General features: G+C 39.0%; 1 protein-coding gene across 1 annotated transcript in view; it reads left to right on the top strand.

Annotated features, from left to right (window-relative positions):
• The window catches only part of Ptpmeg (protein tyrosine phosphatase Meg), a 502,744-nt gene that overhangs the window by 333,236 nt on the left and 143,863 nt on the right, over positions 1-25,645 (top strand). Inside the window, exon 16 of the mRNA XM_067142262.2 lies at positions 9,999-10,115. Coding sequence (XP_066998363.2) covers positions 9,999-10,115 — 117 coding nt within the window. The remainder of the gene's footprint in view (positions 1-9,998; positions 10,116-25,645) is intronic.

The raw sequence follows: 25,645 nt of genomic DNA on the forward strand, positions 1-25,645 counted from the left end.
CCGCTTATCGAAAAAAAAATGTTGACCTATCGACTCATTCATATTTACAAAGGTTCCTAGACCTGCATACAACTTTGGCAGCCGGCTTTCTTAATGGAGGGGGAACATCATCTAATGGTACTAGTGTTTCTGTTTTCATTTTCATGACTACCTAACTCGGAAGAATTCACTACCATTACGGAGAAACATAGACATGATTACTGCATATACTTGTAGGCCTAAGAACTCGCTCATTCGCTTCGTACGAGAGAATGTTTTCGGTCGTTGGATAGAATTTTGCTGAAGTCCTGGTCATTTACAGCAAAGACAAAAATATATACATACCCCCAATCATAAGGTACGTTGTTTGAAGACTTAACATGGACAGTAAATTTATTTTGTGTTACTTAATCACAACCATCCTCTTTTCATGCATTTATCCTGTATTTAAGCTATTTGGGCTTTCTTTCTACTGAACAGAAGCATCACAACTATACTGTAGTATCTGAGGATGTTGACATGTAAGAATTTTAAACCATATCAGTATCCACACAGTTTTATAAGTTGTCTAGTACATTGGAGTGAGCTTTTCCCAAACAGCTGAGATTATAACATGCTCGCTCGCTGCAGAGATTCTCTCATGGACGGTGGCACTGTCTAGTGTATTATTTACTAACTCTATGGTCACGGGAATAGGTCAGACGTACTGCAAGGCGTGCAGTTCATCCAGAACCTTATGGGCGACCCTTAGCCACCTATCGGAAGAAGGCTGTAGTTGTGTGTGCTCGCCTAATGTTCTGTCGGTTCTGTCGTTCACAGTTCTAAACAGGGTTGCCAGATCACTAGCAGCTGCATGGGTATCGATCTTTGGCTCGATATAAACAATCAGTATGAAGGATGGGATCGCTAATCGCTATATATTACTGTATATTTTTCATTGTGGTGGTTCTGCAGCTCTGCAGATCGTATTATGGAGCCACGCCTGAGTAATTATGTTCTATAAATCAATCGAGGCATATTATATTTCATTGTAGTACGGTTGTATAGGTTACATCAATGTAAACCGGGCGAGTTGGCCATGCGGTTGGAGGCGCGCGGCTGTGAGCTTGCATCCAGGAGATAGTGGATTTGAATCCCACTGTTGGCAGCCCTGAAGATGGTTTTCCGTGGATTCCCATTTTCACACCAAGCAAATGCTGGGGCCACAGCCGCTTCCTTCCAACTCCCAGGCTTTTCCTATCCCATCGTCGCCATAAGACCTATCTGTGTTAGGGTTGGGAACTATGTCCTTGTTTCGGCACAAGGTGCCGGTGCACAGTTATGTTCCGCTGTTCCAGAACACAGAGTGTCAATTGTTCCGAAACATTCTCAAGCGAGCCGGAGACGCTGACTCGCTGTCCCATCAGAAGCGCCACTATGCACTGCCCTTCGCCTACTAGCTTACTGTGCAGCGGGCGCACGGGACGCGGGACTGTAACTGCGCAGTGTAGAGAGAACTTCGAGAGGCAACATTACATGCTCTGCGGTTCCGCGCCAGTGGGAACTGGGAGTGTGCCTGTACGGAACGTGCTGTGTGGTGTGTGCCTGTGTGTAGTTATGGCCATGGTCCAGCATATAGCTGCAGGGAACGTGAACGAACAGTCGGAACACTGAAATTCGCGCCCGATAATCACGTTAAAGGATGCTATTAGGTTAAGATTTTTCCGGTCAGTATAAAATACACATAACACGGTTACAATGGCAGTGCAGGTGTTTAAAAGTAACCAATTCAAGAATATTTTCACTTGAATGTATTGGCCTGTATTGTGAGTAATTAGTGAGTAATTAATATCTCGAAAATTTCCCTCAACACTTTCTCGGGGATTGACGTTAAAAATTAATTTGGACTTTAAGGAAACTCTTAAGCCCAAGAAAAATATGGGTCGTCGCTTTGGAATTAAAAATATAACTGGATGAATACATTGTTGTACTTTCCTGCTGTTAGGCCGGGCGCACATTGAGACGCAGTTGGCCGCAGAGCAGGGAAGAGCAGAGCAGAACAGTGCGAAAGTTACGAAATTGCGAAGTGGACGTGAGCGCACATTGCCACGCAGGGTCTCGTCGGTTTTCAGAAATAACATGTTTTCTTTAGACTCTGTGATACTGGGGCATCCAGTATAAAGAGGCTCTTTTTTCTTTTTCTTCAAGCTTTCGCGATTTTTCTCATTTTGTTAGTCATCTTCACAATTTCCCTTGTGCTGATGGCAACGCGGTTATTCAGCTTAAGACAATCGCAATAAAAACAACCACCTTCGCTAGTTTACAAGACTGAACAATATTTCTATGTTACCGATGTTCGGCGTTCATATGGACTAAGCAAAGAATTATTTTTTATATTTTTTACGTCGCACCGACACAGATAGGTCTTATGGCAACGATGGAATAGGAAAGGGCTAGGAATGGGAAGGAAGCGACTGAGGCCTTAATTAAGGTACAGCCCCCCCCCCCCCCCCCCGAGCATTAGCCTGGTGTGAAAATGGGAAACCACGGAAAACTATCTTCACGGTTGCCGTCAGTGGCGTTCGAACCCCCTATCTCCCAAATGCAAGCTCATAGCAAGGCGATCCTAACCGCACGACCAACCTGCATGGTAAATTCATTAATAGGATCACAGTGGGGGAGAGGGAAAAATATGTATTTACAAATGTACTGCTAGATTTTCATCTAGTTGTCACAGACATAAGATACTAAAATCAATCAACATTGACAATCTGTTGTGAACGCGTTTGCATTTATATTTGACAAGACATGATGAATGATTTTCCGTATTTATCTCTTCACATAAATGTGATGATGGATGACGGCGACGGAGTCGGCGATGATGCTCTCCATAATCAACATTAGATCTTTGTCTTAAATTCTATATGTTGCGAGAACTTGGGTCATGGATTGTTTCATTGATATATGAGGATTACATTCTTTTGTTTGCTGTTTGTTTAACATCGCACTAACATACCGAAGGTTTTCGGCGATGGAAGAAGGGTGGAAGATTGGGAAGGTAGCGGGCGTGGCCTTAATTAAGGTACAGCCCCAGCATTTGCCTAGTGTGAAAATAGGAAGCCACGGAAAACCATCTTCAGGGCTGCCGACAGTGGGGTTCTAACCCACTATCTCCCGAATGCAAGCTCACAGATGCGCGACCCTAACCGCACGGCCACTTGCTCGGTGGATTACATTTTAGGCCTTTCTCTAAACTACCTTGTTACGCAGCGTGAATAAAATGATTTATAGCCTGGACTGTAGTGCCTTATTCCCCGAATTTACATACCGATTTTCATTAAATTCTGTTCAGCCATTTTCTCACGAACATACATACATACATACATACATACATACATACATACATACATACATACATACATACATACATACATACATACATACATACATACATACATACGTACATACTGCATTGCAGTCCACTAATTCACATAGTACCTACAAAACATGGTGAGACTGAATGGCTGTGGTAATTTTCTCCTCCATTTCCTAATTGCGTGACACGTGCGCAGGAAACTGTGTTTCGAAGACATCGCGTGGTAGGCGGAAGTAGGTGTAGAACCGGCCTGCTCTGCTCTGTCCTGCCCTGTCTGTCAACTTGCGATGGTGCAATGATTTGTGTGGATTACAAAAATCTGCTCTGCGCTGCACTCCTTTAGCTGCTTCGCCTGCGTCCCATGCCTTATGCTCTCTGCACTTCGAATTCCTTCCCTCTCAACTTCCATTTACTTTCTTCAATATCTCGAAAATTTCCCTCAACACTTTCTCGGGGATTGATGTTAAAAATTAATTTGGACTTTAAGGAAACTTTTAAACCCAAGAAAAATGCGGGTCATCGCTTTGGAATTAAAGATATAACTGGATGAAAAAATGTTGACACTCCAACTTCATTAGTTAGTCGGAACATAGAAAAAATGATGAACTCTTCTCAGAAGAACTCTTAAAGTTTCACTTTACTTTTTCCTGCCTGCTGGCTCTTCAGAAATGTGTGCGCGTGTATTTTGTATTCAGGAATCATTCAAGACGAATATTTTTGCACTACAAGATGTGTCATTAAAAGTAATAAACTTCATTGTTAGGTTCCATATTGAGTTGAGACTATGCTTAAAGTAAATACAAAATTTTAATATTCCACCTTCTCAATACTAAAAAATCATGTGATGTTTTTACAAAAACATTACAATGACATTAAAAGGTACTAGTTTCGGTCCACTGTGGACCATCATCAGCTTAGCCAAATTACAACAGTAAAAGACATAGTGATAAAAATAGTATGGAGAAATGAGAGGATCTAAAAGGATGGGATGGTGGTGGAATGACAGATAAAAGTGAAAAAACCGTATTTGCAAATAATGATAAAAGTAACAGAAGTGTTCACAATGACAAGTAAAAACTTGTGAAGTCACGTAAAAACTCTTGATGAGATAGTCAGGTTGGCAGTTGCTCCTCTGTTGCACGACTGACAAATATAACTACGTATATGCTTCTAGAAAGTTGTAGATGTGAGTTCCACTTTTGCGTAGAGGGAAGAATTGTCCAATGAGACTAGCACCAGATTAAAATTGACAAAGTTGAACCTATTGTATGGTGGAATTAAAGGCTTTCTGTGTTGAACAGAAGTCTCAGTTCAATCGGGACCCCAATGAACCTGGGGAAAGAAGATAGTATTAACGCGGTAATCGGATAGAGAACAAGCGAGGCACCGGAAAATATAAACGATGACTCACCTTGCGCTGTGTGGAACAAACTTGCTGGATTGAATGCAACTTACGGAGTGAGCGTGGCGCGAAGTAGATCAGCAGGAAAGGGTAGGTGAATACGGAGGGGAGGAATGACGTAAGTAGTGGAGGGTGGGAGGGATGGGAAGGTTCAAGGCGGGGTGGACGGGAGAGGAAGTGAAGGTATTTGTACTGTCGGGGGACCCTTGATTGACTTAAAGAAAGAATTTTGAACGACCGATTTGTTTTTTCTGTAATAAGTAATGAAAAGGTCAAATAGAATATTGGGTTTCTCAGTTATTTCGTTGAGGTTATAGTTGGCATTAAAGTATTGATCTAAATGAATGTAAAAGTTCTCTATTATATTGAGTAGAGGTCCTTTCTTAGCTATTTTAAGAATGTCCATGTCTGTTTCAATATTCGTGAATTTGTGGTTATAGTCGACCATATGTTGGCCGATAGCTGAAAATTTGTTGTATCTGACTGCATTGAAATGTTCTAAATATCTAATGTTGAAGCTCCGGCCGGTTTGCCCCACATAAGAAATATTAGAGCATGTATTACATTTAATCCTGTAGACGCCTGATTTTGTGTACCTATTTATTTTATTAACACGTGATGTGTTATGTAAGATTTGTGTGTTGTTGTTGTTGGTTTTAAAGGCTATTTTCATACCTTTTTTCAAACTATACGAGTCTCACCTTGCGGCAACAAAATTGTTATCTAAAGCGCATTGGACAATCTTCTCCCAATCAGTTGAAGATAAATTATTTATAGACTTAACCAAGAAACAACATATTTTGGATAATAAATTGGAGAAATTAAAGAGATCCAAATCGCAAGATTATCAAATTAGACGCAATAGTAGACCAGCAGACGATCGTAACCATTTTCATCCACCCGTAATTAACCTATCCAATACTTCCCTAAATCCAAATGAAGAAGGAATTTTAGCCAAGGGACCCAAACATAACTGGCCCGATTTGAACACAACCAATTCACTTATTACAATGATAACAGAATCGGAATTAGCCATCTCTAAAACGCCTTTAGACACACAAGATGAATTAAGATATGACATCAAAAAGAAACTTAATAACATCCTTTTTCGCAATAATTCACCTAATTTTCCCGCCAATTCTAATAACAGGAATGTACTAACCGATCTGAAGCTCCTGCACACCCTAAACAAAAAAATTAAGGACAACGACCTAATCGTGACCAAGGCCGATAAAGGCAACACGACCGTAATTATTGATAAGAACGAATATATCAGTAAAACATCAGATTTCTTTAAAGATAGTTCCTTTTCCATAATTAAAAAAGACCCCACACAAAAAGTCCAAAGACTCCTTAAACAAACCTTAAAAAACTCCTCCTTCCTACTCACTGAACATGAAAAAAGCCAGCTTATAAGTATGAACCCTGGGCTCCCTACGGCTAGAGCTCTTCCAAAAATTCATACGGCAGGTGCTCCCATTCGTCCAATCATTAATTTTAGACCGAGCCCTTTATATAAAACCGCACAATTTATTCAAAAGTTCCTAAGCAAAAATTACCGTTTTTCATCCAATAAATCGGTTAGAAATACCTTTGAATTAATAGACAAACTTAATAAATTTAACATGCAACCTCATTACTCACTTCACTCCTTTGATATCGTAAACATGTACCCAAGCATTCCAATTTCTAAATTAATTCCCATCATCAAAAGTAACTTATCCAAAAACAGTCATTTGAGTAAATTGGAAATTCAAGATTTCATTACATTGTTGAAATTAGTTGTAAATAACAACTTTTTTACGTTTAATGATACCATCTATCAACAAAACGGTCTGGCAATGGGTTCACCTGCATCAGGCATTCTCGCAGAAATCTATCTGGACTTTCTCGAGAACACTAAAATCGACAATAAATTCGACAATATTCTCCTTTGGGCTAGGTACGTCGACGATGTCCTAGTAGTTACCAACGAGAACTTGGAAGATGCTCACACCACACTCCAAACACTTAATAACATAGATCCGCATATTAAATTCACATTGGAGTCAGAAGTAGATCAAAAAATCAATTTTCTGGATATTACAATCACTAGACAACAGGAATCTTTAACCTACAAGATCTACAGAAAGCCCACCCAATCGGCCGTCACAATCCGACAAGATTCAGCTCACCCCCTCCCCCACAAAAAAGCAACATATAACAGTCTTGTACATAGAGCATTCAACGTTCCTATGAATAAAAATGATCTTCATACCGAATTGAATACTATCCGCTACATCGCCAGATTCAATGGCTTCAATAGCCATTTCATAGAAAACATCATTAACAAACATAAATTTCGCCCCAAAACCACACTTAAAAAAGAACCACCTAAACATGACTCTTTTTCCATCTTCACTTACGTCAATGGAATTCACAAGATCACCAACGTTTTAAAGAAAAAAGGTATGAAAATAGCCTTTAAAACCAACAACAACAACACACAAATCTTACATAACACATCACGTGTTAATAAAATAAATAGGTACACAAAATCAGGCGTCTACAGGATTAAATGTAATACATGCTCTAATATTTCTTATGTGGGGCAAACCGGCCGGAGCTTCAACATTAGATATTTAGAACATTTCAATGCAGTCAGATACAACAAATTTTCAGCTATCGGCCAACATATGGTCGACTATAACCACAAATTCACGAATATTGAAACAGACATGGACATTCTTAAAATAGCTAAGAAAGGACCTCTACTCAATATAATAGAGAACTTTTACATTCATTTAGATCAATACTTTAATGCCAACTATAACCTCAACGAAATAACTGAGAAACCCAATATTCTATTTGACCTTTTCATTACTTATTACAGAAAAAACAAATCGGTCGTTCAAAATTCTTTCTTTAAGTCAATCAAGGGTCCCCCGACAGTACAAATACCTTCACTTCCTCTCCCGTCCACCCCGCCTTGAACCTTCCCATCCCTCCCACCCTCCACTACTTACGTCATTCCTCCCCTCCGTATTCACCTACCCTTTCCTGCTGATCTACTTCGCGCCACGCTCACTCCGTAAGTTGCATTCAATCTAGCAAGTTTGTTCCACGCAGCGCAAGGTGAGTCATCGTTTATATTTTCCGGTGCCTCGCTTGTTCTCTATCCGATTACCGCGTTAATACTATCTTCTTTCCCCAGGTTCATTGGGGTTCCGATTGAACTGAGACTTCTGTTCAACACAGAAAGCCTTTAATTCCACCATAGAATAGGTTCAACTTTGTCAATTTTAATCTGGTGCTAGTCTCATTGGACAATTCTTCCCTCTACGCAAAAGTGGAACTCACATCTACAACTTTCTAGAAGCATATACGTAGTTATATTTGTCAGTCGTGCAACAGAGGAGCAACTGCCAACCTGACTATCTCATCAAGAGTTTTTACGTGACTTCACAAGTTTTTACTTGTCATTGTGAACACTTCTGTTACTTTTATCATTATTTGCAAATACGGTTTTTTCACTTTTATCTGTCATTCCACCACCATCCCATCCTTTTAGATCCTCTCATTTCTCCATACTATTTTTATCACTATATCTTTTACTGTTGTAATTTGGCTAGGCTGATGATGGTCCACAGTGGACCGAAACTAGTACCTTTTAATGTCATTGTAATGTTTTTGTAAAAACATCACATGATTTTTTAGTATTGAGAAGGTGGAATATTAAAATTTTGTATTTACTTTAAACTGCAAGATGTGTGGTTAAGGTTATTTTTAATATGTATAACTTTCCCTGTTTTCATCTCCTTGTAAGATGTGTATTGTTTAATTTCCTGTTGTGTATGTTTATCAGGAACTCAAGGGAGACTTCATTAGTTAGTCAGATCATAGAAAGAATGATGAACTCTTCTCAGAAGAACTCTTAAGGTTTCACCTTACTTTTTCCCCGCCTGCTGGCTCTTTAGAAGTGTGTGCGCGTGCATTTTGTATTCAGGAATCATTCAAGGCAAATATTTTCGCACTGCAAGTTGTGTGGTTAAGCTTATTTTTAATATGTATAACTTTGCTTTCTCAACGATGCATGTGTTTCTACATTCGTCCCTGTTTTTATCTCCTCGTAAGATGTGTATTATTTAATGTAACACCTTGTGTAAAAAACTGGGTTATATGAAGGAGTTATATCATGTTCAAAATCATGCTTTCACGTCTCTGCACAATATTTAAAATGAAATTTTACCGTTGCTCTTTATAGCTATTGTTGAGAGTGAAGGAGAATTTCCTGTTTTGTATATTTATCAGGAACTCATGGGAGACTTCATTAGTTAGTCAGAACATAGAAAAATGAGAACTCTTAAGGTTTCACTTTACTTTGTCCTGCCTGCTGGCTCTTCAGAAATGTGTGCACGTGTGTTTTATATTCAGGAATCATTCAAGAAGAACACTTTCGCACTGCAAGATGTGTGGTTAAGGTTATTTTTAATATGTATAACTTTTGTTTTCTCAACGATTCATTTGTTTCTATACTCGTCCCTGATTTTATCTCCTTGTAAGATGTGTATTGTTTAATGTAACGCCTTGTGTAATATAAATGCCTACATGCTTGCCTATTCCCACATTTTGGCTGATGATGACGCAAATCAGCGTTGAAACTAGTTCCAAGTACAAATACATGTTATAAATAAACTATAACATTTTTGTATTGAAAAGGTGGACCGTTTTAAGTTTTCCTATCATCCACTCCAACACAGGGCGGCACACAGCCGGTATCGACAGGCAGACACAGCCAAGGCCAACTAATCTATCTAGTGCGGCCTTGGCACAGCACGTTCGGTTCAGGCACATTCCAGCTGAAGCGGAGCATGTCCTGTTGCCTCTCAAAGTTCTCTCTAGGACGCAGTTACAGTCCTGTGTCCTTTGTCCCGTGTCTCGGCACTCTGTATCGAAACACTCCGCCTCAAGTTCCTAATGTTGCGGAACAAGTGAATGTTCCGGTCTGCCCAACCCTAATCTGTGTCGGTGCGACGTAAAGCCACTAGCATAAAAAAAAAAGAAACATCAATGTAAAGAATCGCCATCTCTATTAAGCAACGCCCTTCTAAAGGACACCTTTTTGTTGGAACCATCAGTGCTGTTTTTAATACAGATTCTTCTGTATGTCAATGTTTTGTTATGTTGTGAAAGTTTACTCTTTTTGTAAAATGTTAACTGTTGAAATAATGAACTCTGATTTATGATATGCTTAATATACCAATAAATGTTTGTTTTTCTCAGATGACATTACAAGAGTCATCCTCAGCGGTGGTACTTCAGGGGATTACATAAATGCCAACTATGTTAACATGGAGATTCCTGGTTCAGGAATTATCAACAGATACATTGCAACTCAAGGTAAGACTATGAATATGGAATAAATAGTGGATAAAAGTAGAAATGGACACAGATTCTAATTGGTGTAACTCAGCATTAAATATAAAAAATATTATGGAGGTAATTTGTTGCTAAAAAAATTCATTACTAATTGTACTTTCTCACTTTAATTAAACTACATTGGCAGAAAAAAAATCCAAACACCAAGAAGGGGTCGTGCTAGATTAACGAATGTTGGTACACGTGTTTATACATCTGAAAGATGACGTTGATTCAAATTTCCTGCAAATCGCACTAGCGTGGTCCTAGTAGCAGCCCATGACGTTGCACATCAGGTTTGCTTTAAATACGGGCTATACTGTGCGAGAGCGTTAGTTACATGTGAGATTAGACGAGTAACTGTGAATGGGTCATGAATGCCTTTATGATGACAAAGAGGCAGGTATCAACTTATCCCAAACCACCGCTATCTACGACTTCAGTGGTGTCAAGCGAGAGCTCGTTGGAGGATAGTGTGGGAGGTCCTTTGTGTTTTCCGATGAAAGCCAGTTCTGCTTTGGTTCCAATGATGGCCGTGTATTGGTTAGGAGGCGGCTAGGTGAGCGCCGGCATTCCACCTGTCTGCGTCGTCTTCACATTGGACCTACACCGGGAGTTCTGGTCTTGGGAGCAATTTTCTTGGGGTTATCCCACTCACCCTGACTGCAGATGTGTACGTCCGTCTGGTGAATCACCCTGTTGTGCTGCCATTCATGAACAGCATTCCTGGGGGTGTTTTCCAACAGGACATCTGGCACCTGTACGGCACAATGCATGCACGTTAGCATGCTGCATTCAACTGTCAAGTGTACTCCCTGAAGAGGAGTTGTTTAAAAATCTTGTCACTAAAGCTATTGTTCTTAAATGCCACCTGACTGTTGCTGAGGTTTGATCCTCTAAGCGTGAACACAGAATATGAGTATCTAACCAACTCTGCTACTTAGCCAGTCATGAGACATTAAGTTTTAATTGAATAATCATTCACATTGTGTGCAAGACTTGTTAAAATTAATTTTTGATTTCCTCTAATACAGCCTTGCTCATGTTGGACTTACTGTTATAGCTCATAAGTGGGTGGGTAAGCGTATCAGCCACAGTGGCATTACAGTTACATCATGGACCACGGAGGTCTTTGAACAGTGAACATTCATTTCAGTATTAGGGAATAGTGCTTTTTATTTCTTTATTTCCAGTAGACAGAAATCTAGGTAGGAATTGTAAGAAATGAATTATTTCTGGTCATTGCAGTTTACATACAACCTGTGACAATAAAGTTCAGTGAATGAAGTCGGAACACTGGCGTCACACAATGCTGCACCTGTGTAACAGCAGGTTTTGACCACCTGCTTCCAAGGTTGTTCATTTGAGCATCGTGTGTGTGCCGTGTAAGACCTGTTTGACACAGTGCGTGTTTAGTGCATTGGTTCTGAACTGCGAAAAGGAACATGAACGACCAAAAGATCAATGTACAGTTTTGTTTTAAGCTTGGCAAGACACCGAAAGAAACGCATGTGATGCTGGTACGTGTTTATGAAGTTCAAGCACTGTCCTTGAAGTGTGTGTTTAAGTGGTTCGCTCGTTTTCGAGGAGGCCGGGAAAGTGTTTCTGAAAACCCCCGTACCGGAAGACCGGCGACCGCCGTCAGTGACAAAAACATTGAGAAGGTGAGGACATTAATCACGAACGATCGGTGATTAACTGTGCGCATGACAGCAGATGAACTGGAGATTAACCGTAAATCCGTGTGACAAATTGTTACCCAGAAGTTAGGGAAGAGGAAAACATGCTCTTGTCTTGTGCCACATCTCTTGATTGACGATCAGAAGCAGGCACGTTTAGAGGCTTCACAGGATTTTGTCAAAACAGCGAATGCGACACAATTTCTCGAACGGTATTGTCACTGAGGGTGAAACCTGGTGTCTCAGGTACAACCCTGAAACGAAACGGCCAAGCATGGAATGGTGTTCTCCGGGATCCCCTCGTCGGAAAAATATCAGAGCCGAAAGGTCACGCATCAAATTTGGTTTGAAAGGAAAGAGATTTGATGATATTCCTGACATCCAACAAAACGTGGTGAGGTTTTCATGCACTATCCCTAAGGAAGCCTTCTTGCAAAGTTTTCAGGACACGTATCGCTGATCTCAGCAGTGTATAGTTATGGGAGGGGACTATTTCGAAGGACAGTAAGGTCACTGTCATGCATTGTTCATCTATGTTGATAGTACAGGACTACAATAAAAAGAAAATGTTAAAGGTCCACCTTTTCAATACCTTGAGTGTTTATTGATGTGAATATATATCACATAACGTTTAAAGAAGATTGGTACTAGTTTTGACGCTCATTGCACGTCATCATCAGCCAACAAATCAATTGAGCAAAATGCAACTTATCAAATAGCAATATATAACACATGGTAGCACGTAAAAGGCAAATGTTAAACTATGACTAGTTGAAACATAAAACACATGGCAGCAAATACAAGGATTAATGTTAAAAGTTAAATTGTCAAAAGTTAAAACAATGAAAGCAAAACAGAGAAGGTAACAATATTTAGGGTATGATACACGAGAAAATAGTCCAGCTTGAGGTTTGTAGAACATAAGGTGTATCTATATACAACATTTAAATGCACATACTAAGGCAAATTTTAAATGTAACATTAAAATGATGAGGGTATGGTGCATCTGACCATCTAAAACATATGACAGCACCTATAAAGTCACTGTTAGATTATAACCAGTTGAAATGATGAGGTGCGTCTGACCGTAAAATATAACATTTTTGAGAAGGTATCCCAGTTGTTGAGTCTTGATAAACAAGAGAATAGTCCAGCTTGAGGTGCATAGATCATAAGGCAACGTATGTTATCAGTGGGAAGAATAAACCTTGTTCTCTTAAGTTGCAGTAATTAACAGGCTTAATTCAGGTGGTTTCGAAGCCAACAATGTGGTCGTGTGAAGATCAACTGGGAATCGTGACGTTAATTCAAATTATGGTTATCTCTAGCTGCGGTCTGTGAAAACCATGAAGAAAGAACCGAGAGGGTTGTACTCTGTTACGTCTCAGTCCAACATCACAATAACCTGCTGGCATGATCATTCATTTGTACACGTAGCATCTACATTTGCTGGAGCAGAACCTGTAGGTGTTACTAAGAGATTGTGTCGAAAACTGCGCGCAATCATTGAAATTCCACGACCATATTCCATCAGCATTTACAATTCCCAAATGGGTGGCGTACATTAATGGACTCGCTCATAGGTCTTTATCGGCACACCATAAGGCACAAAAGGGGGTAATTCAGATTATTCCATTATCTACCGAATGCAACCATTGTAAACTGTTGGATCCCCTGGAGGATGAACCCAGATTGTGAGAAGCTGGATCTGTTAGAATTCAAGTCCTCAGTAGCTATTTCTCTCATTTACATGGGAAGCAATCATCAACCCAAGAAAGGAAGACCTGCTTTACAGACGCCACCAGAAACAAAAAAATGGTTGAAAGTGAAGGCTACCGATAAGCCGAGAAAGGATAGAAGTGTCACCTTCACGGTTGTTCAAGGAAAACCAAGCATGTATGCGTTCGCTGCCAAGATGCCCTTTGTCCGCAGTGTTTTGAGGAACTCCATAGCAGGAAATAACAATAACAGCCACTCCTTAATGCAATATTTGGTTTGGTAAAACGTGCGTGTAAAACTGGCATCCACTGCACAGTATCTCCCGAGAAAAATATTCCTCAGTTCAGTTGTGTTCTGGTGTGTGTGTGGACTCCCTTCGTGCACATACGCCTCGTATGAGGTCCGTGTAATTTTCAAAGAAAATGAACTATTATATCTTTTTCTTTAATGTGATTGTATTTTGTAACCTTCCAATGAATAAAAAATCAAGACAATATTTTTTTTCACTTCAAACTGAAAATGCGTGCACGAGAGGGTTAACTAGTCATAGTTCAACATTTGTCTTGTAGATGCTGTCATTGCTATTTGTTAAGTTGTATCTTGCTCAATTGATTTGTTGGCTGATGATGACGCGCAATGAGCGTCGAAACTAGTACCAATCTTCTTTAAACGTTATGTGATATATATTCACATCAATAAACATTCATGGTATTGAAAAGGTGGACCTTTAACATTTTCTTTTTATTGTAATCCCAGTTCAGTACGGAACAAAATGAAGTTTCTAACTTTCAATCTGTACAGGACTATTCACTGAACTTTATTGTCAAAGGTTGTATATTGACCAGATGCAATAAAGAGTTTACCTCAAATTTTTTTTGAACTGTACGCAATGCATGACGGTGAAACCTCTCCTTGCAAACACCTCTAAGATGTGGACACGGTTACCTCTTTTGGTGGACACTCCCAGATATGAACACGGACACATGTTCCTCAGTCCCAAAGTATGCTTTTACCTCTTCACTGCAGACACAAATATAGTGAATATTGAACTGCATGATTGTGTAGGTTTATACATTTCGAAAGACGAGTGAATACAAATAAATGCAGTGCACTACAGCTTTTCTTGGAAATGCTTGTGAAAGTATGCTGTTTGTGGTTGCCTGCTGAGTCCCTGCAATTACAATGGCATTAGCGGCGATTTGAATGGCATGTCATATTTGTGTTACTCTTCATTTAGTACAGGGAAGTCCACTCTTAGTGCTTACAATGGAGTATTAAGGCAAGAAAACGGGCTGAGTAGTTCTGTGTAGTATCTTTCTTACAATACATGCCTACGGCATCTAAAAGGAAAAGTTTAACAAATCGTCTCACTGAGCATGTTCTTGCAGTTAATTTCAGTGTGGGAAAGACAAAAATTAATTTATCTCTCTGACAAAACACAGCAGATTAGAACAGTGGTATGAGAACGGTGATGCTGGTAGAAGAAACAAAACCGGGCGAGTCGCCCGTGCGGTTAGGAGAGAGCAGCTGCGAGCTTGCATCCGGAAGATAGTGGGTTCGAACCCCACTGTCGGCAGCCCTGAAGATGGTTTTCCATGGTTTCCCATTTTCATGCCAGGCAAATGCTGGGGCTGTACCTTAGTTAAGGCCACGGTCGCTTCCTTCCCATTCCTAGGCCTTTCCAATCCCATCGTCGCCATAAGACCTATCTGTGTCGGTGCGACGTAAAGCAACTAGCAAAAAAAAAAAAAATAAATAAATAAACCAAGCTACCTTGTTTCTTTTGGTCAGAAAATGAAGAACCAAAACAGGAAATTTTTACAGTTCATAAACAGTGCATTCTCCCACCTTGAATTAAGCTTGTAAAATGTCCAGTTAGTGTGTCCGCTATCACATCTCCGACCGTGCCCCTACCAGGTGAGCTATTGCGAGGCTTGAAACGCTGCAGGCAGTTCCCAGCCTACACAGTATTTGTTCCTGGTCTGTGTATGCACCTCCTGTTATAAAGGACAGGGAGAGACAATATAAGGAATGAAAATATTCAACAACAACTTGGATTGGGCAAGAATCTGCTGGAAACCTTAAAATTACATAGATTATGATGGTATGGACATATGTATCAATCAATACTGATCTGCATTTAGGGCAGTCACAGATTCCGTATCTGTTGTTTTCCTAGCCGTTTCTTAAATGATTTCAATGACATTGGAAATTTATTGAACATCTCCTTTGGTAAGTTATTCCAATCCCTAACTCCCCTTCCTATAAATGAATATTTGCCCCAATTTGTCCTCTTGTATTCCAACTTTATCTTCATATTATGATCTATCCTACTTTTAAAGATGCCACTCATTCGTCTATTAATGTCATTCCTTGCCATTTCTCCGCTGACAGCTCGGAACATACCACTCAATAAATTAATTTATTAATTTGTCCACCTAATCAATACAATAAATCTTGTCTTTGTTGAATTACATTGGCATGTTAACTAAAAATGGTACATGTTTCACCTTACGTATAGGTAGAGGCATGATTTTTTCCTCATTAACGATAAAAGCAACAAAAGATATTTTGAAGCGATTTTGCGATATCTTTTTACGAATCATATGTTTCTGGTTAAGAAAATATGGATATTATGTTCGTGAATTAAAGCGATAAGGCCATTTTAAAGCGAAATTCAATTATTTCGCGATAAGCACGATATTACAAGCGCAATATTACAGCGAAATCTGTAGTGAATAAAGAACTTGACATTTTGTTCCAAGATTATGTATGAAAAGAAAAGGAAGAGCGAACAAAGATTCATCAACAGGAAAGAAATATGTTGTTATTAATGTTCTGGAAAATCTCTTCAATGGCATCAAAGAAAAGGGTTTGGCTCTAGGCTTCTTGCCAAACGCAATGTTCACTGGGCGAGTTGGCCGTGCGCGTAGAGGCGCGCGGCTGTGAGCTTGCATCCGGGAGATAGTAGGTTCGAATCCCACTATCGGCAGCCCTGAAGATGGTTTTCCGTGGTTTCCCATTTTCACACCAGGCAAATGCTGGGGCTGTACCTTAATTAAGGCCATGGCCGCTTCCTTCCAACTCCTAGGCCTTTCCTATCCCATCGTCGCCATAAGACCTATCTGTGTCGGTGCGACGTAAAGCCCCTAGCAAAAAAAAAAAAACCGTAATGTTCAGAATGTTGTTCTTGTGGTGGCTGGTAATCCCACCCCAGCCTGTCTCCTCACGGTATTGTACAGTCCTGGAATCCCTAATGACGCCTACAAGCAGCAAAATTGACTGGTGTTTTTCAGCTTCGTGGTCAGGTAAAATTAAGAAAGTGATCATAGACAGTAGATGGGTCACTCGACAAGTGTTATGGTGCACAACAGAGCTGTGAACGTTTATACATTTCGGATAGAAATATTTTAATGTGTAAATTTTGTAATGTTCGTATCGAGTGGGAGAAAAAAAGATACTCTCTCAAAACATTGATTACCGGGCGAGTTGGCCGTGCGCGTAGAGGCGTGCGGCTGTGAGCTTGCATCCGGGAGGTAGTAGGTTTGAATCCCACTATCGGCAGCCCTGAAAATGGTTTTCCGTGGTTTCCCATTTTCACACCAGGCAAATGCTGGGGCTGTACCTTAATTAAGGCCACGGCCGCTTCCTTCCAACTCCTAGGCCTTTCCTATCCCATCGTCGCCATAAGACCTATCTGTGTCGGTGCGACGTAAAGCCCCTAGCAAAAAAAAAAAAAAAATTAAGGCCACGGCCGCTTCCTTCCAACTCCTAGGCCTTTCCTATCCCATCGTCGCCATAAGACCTATCTGTGTTGGCGCGACGTAAAGCCCCTAGCAAAAAAAAAAAAAAAAAAAAAACAACAACATTGATTTAAAAATAAGGAACATTCAGGCGTAAATTTAGCACTCCAACAGTGAAACGGCAGGCAACAAGAGAGCTCTCATTAGATATGCAAAAGAAAGCTAAGGGTGAATAATCAGAATTTATTCACGAAACAACAGCGATGCTACTCAAAACCGACATCCCGCTGGAGGAGGTAGACGACCCTGCAATCCGGAAATGGCTTCAAAAATATGTACCAAGTATTTACAGTCTATCAATTAAACCTCCACAATCAAGGATCAGTGATAGTAAGACTACGTTTTCTAAGATCTCTTTCTGATGAAGATATTTCTTTTTTCTATTGGTTAGTATTTGGAGACCTTCCCACAGCCAACCAACTTTCCCAAATGCAGATCAGTATTGATTGATTGAACTAAGGAAACAATGATTAATTTCAATAAAGCGAAATTAAAGCGTTACAGCAATGCCTATTTCGCGAAATAACGCGAAAATTAGTATCCTTCTCGCGAAATCGTTCAAAAATTAATGCGAAAAAATCATGCCCCTACATATAGGCATCGTCAACCATGAGTTTAACCTTGAAAAAAAAAACAGGCACCTGATTTACATATAAATAAGATAAAACTAATTTATAAAAAGCCTTGAAGAGACTTGAGAGAAAATTGACATCTGGTAAATGACTAGTACAATGTTGGTTTTAAAGACAAAGTTATGAGTGAGAAGTTTAAAATTGGGGGAAGTATTTACAATAGTAACTTTAAAACACTATTAATATGAGTAAAATGAATAAACCGACAGTTTGTTATAGACAAGTGGTAAAATTGCTGTAAAGTGATGTTGACCGACTAGCGGTTGGAACTAGATAATAATGAGAATGACGATCGGAATTGTATTTTTAAAACATAATCTAGTTCCAACCGCTAGTCGGTCAACATCATTTTACAGCAATTTTACCACTTGTCTATAATACACAGTCTGTTTATTCATTTTAGTCATATTAATAGTCTTTTAATGTTTCTATTGTAAATACTTTCCTCAATTTTAAACTTCTCACTCATAACTTTGTCTTTAAAACCAACATTGTACTAGTCATTTACCAGATGTCAATTTTCTCTCAAGTCTCTTCATGGCTTTTTATAAATTAGTTTTATCTTATTTATATGTAAATCAGGTGGGTTTTTTTTTTTTTTTTCAAGTTTAAACTCATTGCTGATGATGCCTATATGTAAGGCGAAACATGTCAATGTAATTCAACAAAGACAAGATTTATTGTATTGATTAGGTAGACTAAGTAATAAATTAATTAATTGTTATTATTTCAATCAATTATCATCAATACAGATCAAAAATGATATTTATCACTTGTAACATACCACTCAGTCGAGCAGCTAGTCTTCTTTCTCCTAGTTCTTCCCAGCCCAAACTTTGCAACATCTTTTGTAACGCTACTCTTTTGTCAGAAATCGCCCAGAACAAATCTAGCTGCTTTTCTTTGGATTTTTTCCAGTTCTTGAATCAAGTAATCCTGGTGAGGGTCCCATACACTGGAACCATACTCTAGTTGCAGTCTTACCAGATACTTATATGCCCTCTCCTTTACATCCTTACTACAATCCCTAAACACCCTCATAACCATGAGCAGAGATCTGTATCCTTTATTTACAATCCCATTTATGTGATTACCCCAATGAAGATCTTTCTTTATATTAACACCCAGATACTTACAATGATACCCAAAAGGAACTTTCACCCCATCAACGCAGTAATTAAAACAGAGGACTTCTCCTATTTGTGAAACTCACAACCTGACTTTTACCCCCATTTATCATCGTACCATTGCCTACTGTCCATCTCACAACATTATTGAGGTCATTTTGCAGTTGCTCACAATCAGAGAATAACATCATCCAAAAAAAGCCTTACCTCTCATTCCACTCCTTTACTCAAATCATCTATATATATAAGAAAACATAAAGGTCCAATAATACTGCCTTGAGGAATTCCTCTCTTAATTATTACAGGGTCAGATAAAGCTTCACCTACTCTAATTCTCTGAGATCTATTTTCTAGAAATATAGCAACCCATTCAGTCACTCTTTTGTCTAGTCCATTTGCACTCATTTTTACCAATAGGCTCCCATGATCCAGCCTATCCAATGCTTTAGACAGGTCAATCGTGATACAGTCCATTTGACCTCCAGAATCCAAAATATCTGCTATATCTTGCTAGAATACTACAAGTTGAGCTTCAGTGGAATAACCTTTCCTAAAACCGAATTGCCTTCTATCGAACCAGTTATTAATATTGCAAACATGTCTAATGTAATCAGAAAGAATGCCTTCCCAAAGCTTACATGCAACGCATGTCAAACTTACTGGCCTGTAATTTTCAGCTTTATGTCTATTATCCTTCCCTTTATATACAGGGGCTACTATAGCAACTCTCCATTAATTTGGTATAGCTCCTTCAACCAAACAATAATCAAATAAGTACTTCAGATATGGTACTATATCCCAACCCATTATCTTTAGTATATCCCCAGAAATCTTATCAATTCCAGCCGCTTTTCTAGTTTTCAGCTTTTGTACCTTATTGTAAATATCATTGTTATCATATGAAAATTTTAATACTGCTTTAGCATTAGTCACCTTCTCTATCTGGACATTTTCCATGTAACCGACAATCTTTACATACTGCTGACTGAATACTTCTGCCTTTTGAAGATCCTCACATACACACTCCCCCTGTTCATTAATTATTCCTGGAATGTCCTTCTTGAAACCTGTTTCTGCCTTAAAATAGCTATCCATACCCTTCCATTTTTCACTAAAGTTTGTATGACTGCCAATTATGTTTGTTATCCTTAGCTGCCTTCTTTGCTAGATTCAATTTCCTAGTAAGTTCCTTCAATTTCTCCTTACTTCCACAGCCATTTCTAACTCTATTTCTTTCCAATATGCACCTCCTCCTTAGTCTCTTTATTTACCTATTGTAATAAGGTGGGTCTTTACCATTCCTTACTACCTTTAAAGGTACAAACCTGTTTTCACATTCCTCAACAATTGCTTTAAACCCATCCCAGAGTCTGTTTACATTCTTATTTACCATTTTCCATCGATCATAATTACTTTTTTAAAACTGCCTCATGCCTGCTTTATCAGCCATATGGTACTGCCTAATAGTCCTACTTTTAAAACCTTCCTTTCTATCACATTTATTTTTAACTATGACAAAAACAGCTTCGTGATCACTAATACCATCTATTATTTCCGTTTCTCTATGGAGCTCATCTGGTTTTACCAGCACCACGTCCAGGATATTTTCCCCTCTAGTTGGTTCCGTCACTTTCTGAATCAGCTGCCCTTCCCATATTAGCTTATTTGCCATTTGTTGGTAATGCTTCCTGTCGTTCGCATCTCCTTCCCAATTGACATTTGGTAAATTCAGATGTCCTGCTACAATCACATTCCTTTCCATGTCCTTTCCTACATAGCTGATTATCTTATCAAATAATTCTGAATCCGTGTCAGCACTACCCTTTCCCGGTCTGTACACGCCTAAGACATCAAGTTGCTTTAGAAATGAAGCCTTACCCCTAGAATTTCATGTTTCTCATCTTTAACTTTTTCGTAGCTTACAAATTCTTCTTTCACCAGAATGAATACACCCCCTCCTACCATTCCTATCCTATCTCTACGATACACACTCCAGTTCCGTGAGGAAATTTCTGCATCCATTATATCATTTCTCAGCCATGATTCAACTCCTGTTACAATATCTGGTAAATATATATCTATTAAGTTACTTAATTCTATTCCTTTCTTTACAGTACCTCTACAGTTCAACACTAACGTTTTTATGTCATCGCTACTTGACTTCCATATCTCTGTACCCTCATCACCGCTCCCTAGACAACACCGTTTCCCTGAATGTACCTCCCTATTACCCTTCTAAACAAATTTCCTAACTTATACGCGCCACTGCGATTTAAGTGAAGGCCATCTGAGCGCAGATCCCTATCTCCTGTGCACCCATTAGGATCTAGAAATTTCACTCCCAGTTTCCCACATACCCACTCCATAGTCTCATTTAAATCAGCAGTCGCCTGCCAGTCAGTATCCCTCCTACACAGTATTCCACTGATAACAATCTCCGCTTTCTTAAATTTCACCTATGCTGCATTTACCAGATCCCACACATCCCCAACTATGTTGGTACTTATATTAGCTTGCCTTACAATGTTGGGACCAACGTGAAAAACTAACACCTTCTCCTTCCCCTTCCCCTCCTCCTTCTCTTCTACTTTTCTCAGCATCTGCCTCAACCTAATTCCTGGATAACACTCTACCCTGGTTGCCTGTCCTCCACACACTTTCCCCACGTGTCTAACGATGGAATCCCCCATGACCAGAGCCTCAACCCTACCCACCTCCTTTGATCCCCTCCCCTCCTGGTCAGCCCTATCTTTCCTGATAGCTGCAGAAGCTACTTCCTCCTCCCTTATCTTCCTCCCATGACCCTGTTCCACCTGTCTTTTCCTATCATCTAAACTACATTTTCCTTTCCTACCTTTTCCCTTCCTCCTACTTCCTCACATCTCAGCAACAGTTCCCTGTTCCTCATCTTCCCTCTGTTGCTCTACCTGGAGTGGCTCGTACCGATTTCTCACAGACACCGGTCCTGAGTTCTGATCCTGAATAGAGCCCTTAGCGTGCAATCTCCTTCCCCTTATAACATTAGACCACCTGTCTTCAACAGTTCCCCCCCTTTCCTTCCCCTCCCTCTTGTACAGCTACTGTAACCTGTACATTGTTTGAGGGAGTCCTGTTTTCCTTCCTGTCTTCTGTGAGAATCCTAATTATCTCCCTCAAATTCTCCAACTCCTCCCTCATACCCCTCAATGCCTCGCCACACCCACAGTTCCTATACTTGCACTCTTTAGCCATTCTTTACGGTAAAATGAAAAGAAAAGGAAAAATAAAATAACCTGTTTTGTGCAAAAGAAGAAAATGAACGTTAGCCTAAAGTTAGGTCAGGGCCCTGAACCTAGTGTCCTTAAAATATATGGTACCCTACATTATAGAAAGTAGAATAGGCTTAAAACTAGTGTGAAAAACATAGAATGTTCATCATGGCTAAGAGAAAAACACACAATCATGTTGATAGGGGTTAAAACAAAGTGCAATACAGAGCTGGTAGTGAAATAATTAAAATCATATAGGATATCATTGCTACCAGTCAATCAGAATGTTCATACATAAAAAGAGTGTGAAAACATATAAGAATATTCATCATGGCTAAGAGAAAAATACGCATCGTGTTGCCGGAGGTTAAAAGCATAAGGTACAACATAGAGCTGTTGCTACCAGTCAGTTAATAAGAATGTTCATACATAACAATAAATGATTATTATATTATTTTGAATGATGAAGGTAATTAGAATTGTTAATTAATTAAATCTCATTCTTGCATAGGCATGTGAGTCGGGTAAGAGAAATCAATTATTGTAGTTAACATGGAGTAGTAACACTTCAAACAGGATTGATCACGCCTGAAGCTGCTTGTAGGTAGAGGCCAATATCCGGTTCCTTTAAAGCAATGGTTAAAGCTAAAAACAGGTGTCTTCACTTTTACTGGGAGTTCAAGATCAAAAACAGAGAAAATAAGATGCAGTGTGCGTGAACTGAAGTCTGAAAAATGGAAAAAGGAAAAAGATGTACTCCGTGCCTTGAAAATAGGGTGTTCAAAATGAGAGTCTTAAGATTGCGTGTTTTCCTCTTGGCCATGTTTTCACACTATTTTTATGTATGAACATTCTGATTGACTAACTGGTAGCAATGATATCCTATATGATTTTAATTATTTCACTACCAGCTCTGTATTGCACGTTGTTTTAACCCTTATCAACATGATTGTGTGTATTTCTCTTAGCCATGATGAACATTCTATGTTTTTCACACTAGTTTTAAGCCTATTTGATTTTCTATAATGTAAATGTTGAATCTTAGGGTATCATATATTTTAAGGACACTAGGTTTGGGGCCCTGACCTAACTTTAGGTTAAGATTTATTTCAGCTGATGATCCTTACTACAGTTAAGCAAAACATGTCCCAACTTACAACACCTGTTGTAATGTTTATATCCTAAATATAAGGAAAGATAAGTATTGGAAAGGTGGTGTAAACTATTATTCTTATTTAATGTTCATACTCCAGTTTTCCCTGTAATAATTCATTCCAGCTACACTCTCCCATATCATTTCACTTCATCTGTCATTCATTAATCATTGCCACAGAGGAGTGCGACAGGCTTCGGCAGTCGGCACAATTCCTGTGATAATTTGCTTACAATTCCTATCCTCGCCGCTAGATGGGGCTTCATTCATTCCATTCCTGACCCGGTCAAATGACTGGAAACAGGCTGTGGAATTTCATTTCATATTTTACCAAAAAATGTAAACAGCAGATCATAACAGGATTAAAGCATAGCATATGTTAAAGGAAAAACTTCAGTTTTAAAACTTTACTGTTTCATTATGAGTAATAACAAGAAGTTAATTGCTCGATTTAAAACCCTAACAAGCTTCTTTCATAGGAAAGCAGAAACAGTGAACTTACTGGAAGTTCCAGAAAAGGAATAAGGTTTGAACTAGACCTAATCTTACAAAGACCTTGATACATTACTTTCCGACGATGAAAAGGAATCCAACATTTTTTTACATGACGAAAGAGGCTCAATCTAATTTACAATAAATAACTAGTGCAAAAATCCTATGCTTGGGGGAAAAAATAAATTACTGGAATTCCTCAAAATATTAGACAATATTGGAAATATTTATACAGCATCATCTTAGAATTTCATAAAAGTCACCTTGATAAAGTGAATATGTGATATAGTGGTCTGGCACAGACCAATGAAAACGAAAGAGAAAATATATTTGACAAAGTTCAGCACTTGCAATCATGATCTCAAGAGTGTGTTAGTGAATTAAATCGCCATAAGGGTTGGATAAAACGGTACTTTCATAAAATGTAGGTAGGAAATATTTCTTCACACAAATACATCTTCAAATAAATAAATAAATAAATAAATAAATAAATAAATAAATAAATAAATAAATAAGTTAATACTGATCTGCATTTAGGGCAGTTGCCCAGGTGGCAGATTCCCTCTCTGTTGTTTTTGTAGCCTTTTCTTAAATGATTTCAATGCCATTGGAAATTTATTGAACATCCCCCTTGGTAAGTTATTCCAATCCCTAACTCCCCTCCCTATAAACAAATATTTGCCCCAATTAGTCCTCTTGAATTCCAATTTTAAATTCATATTGTGATCTTTCCTAAAGACTCCACTCAAACTTGGTCGTCTACTAATGTCATTCCACGTCATTTCTCCGCTGACAGCTCGGAACATACCACTTAACAAATCAACACTCTCATTTTTGGTCCGTATTGAAAACAGCAATCTCAGTTTACAAAAGGAGTACATTTATTTTTCAACCTATTCAATATAATAAATTAAATTTCGTATGGCTATTTCTAGTCGAGTGCAGCCCTTGTAAGGCAGACCCTCTGATGAGGTTGGGCGGCATCTGCCATGTGTAGGTAACTGCGTGTTATTGTGGTGGAGGATAGTGTTATGTATGGAGTGTGAGTTGCAGGGATGTTGGGGACAGCACAAACACCCAGCCCCCCGGCCATTGGAATTAACCAATGAAGGATAAAATCCCCGACCCGGCCGGGAATCGAACCCGGGACCCTCTGAACCGAAGGCCAGTACACTGACCATTCAGTCAACGAATTCAATACAATCAGTACCACGTTATGTGGTCAATTAGACATAGAAAATCTGAATATTATGGGGACATGTTTCACGCTTCTTATTGGGCATCATCAGCCGTATTAATTTAATCTTAAACAAACATTGTTAAATGGACAATGGCATTTATAATTTTGTAAAAATTGAACTGTGATTTCTTATGATATTAACTTTACAGAATAGTGGTTATAAAATATGCTGTTGGGACATAACATGTACAACACCTGCTAAAATTATTGTAAACTAATTTAAAATCATGTCTAAAAGAGAATTTGTGTCTATACAAAGTTCTAAAAACGCCACACGTCTGGTACTGAAGTGGATCCTCTTCGTTATAAAAATCAGTACATATTCGCTGCGGCAGTTGCCAACGTAAACTTGCGGGTGAATTTTGTTTATATATTGCGTTCCAACATTAAAAGATTGGTTAAGAGAAAAGGCGAATGTT

The sequence above is a fragment of the Anabrus simplex genome, chromosome 2 (genome assembly GCF_040414725.1).
Source record: "Anabrus simplex isolate iqAnaSimp1 chromosome 2, ASM4041472v1, whole genome shotgun sequence".
NCBI classification, from domain to species: Eukaryota; Metazoa; Arthropoda; class Insecta; order Orthoptera; family Tettigoniidae; genus Anabrus; species Anabrus simplex.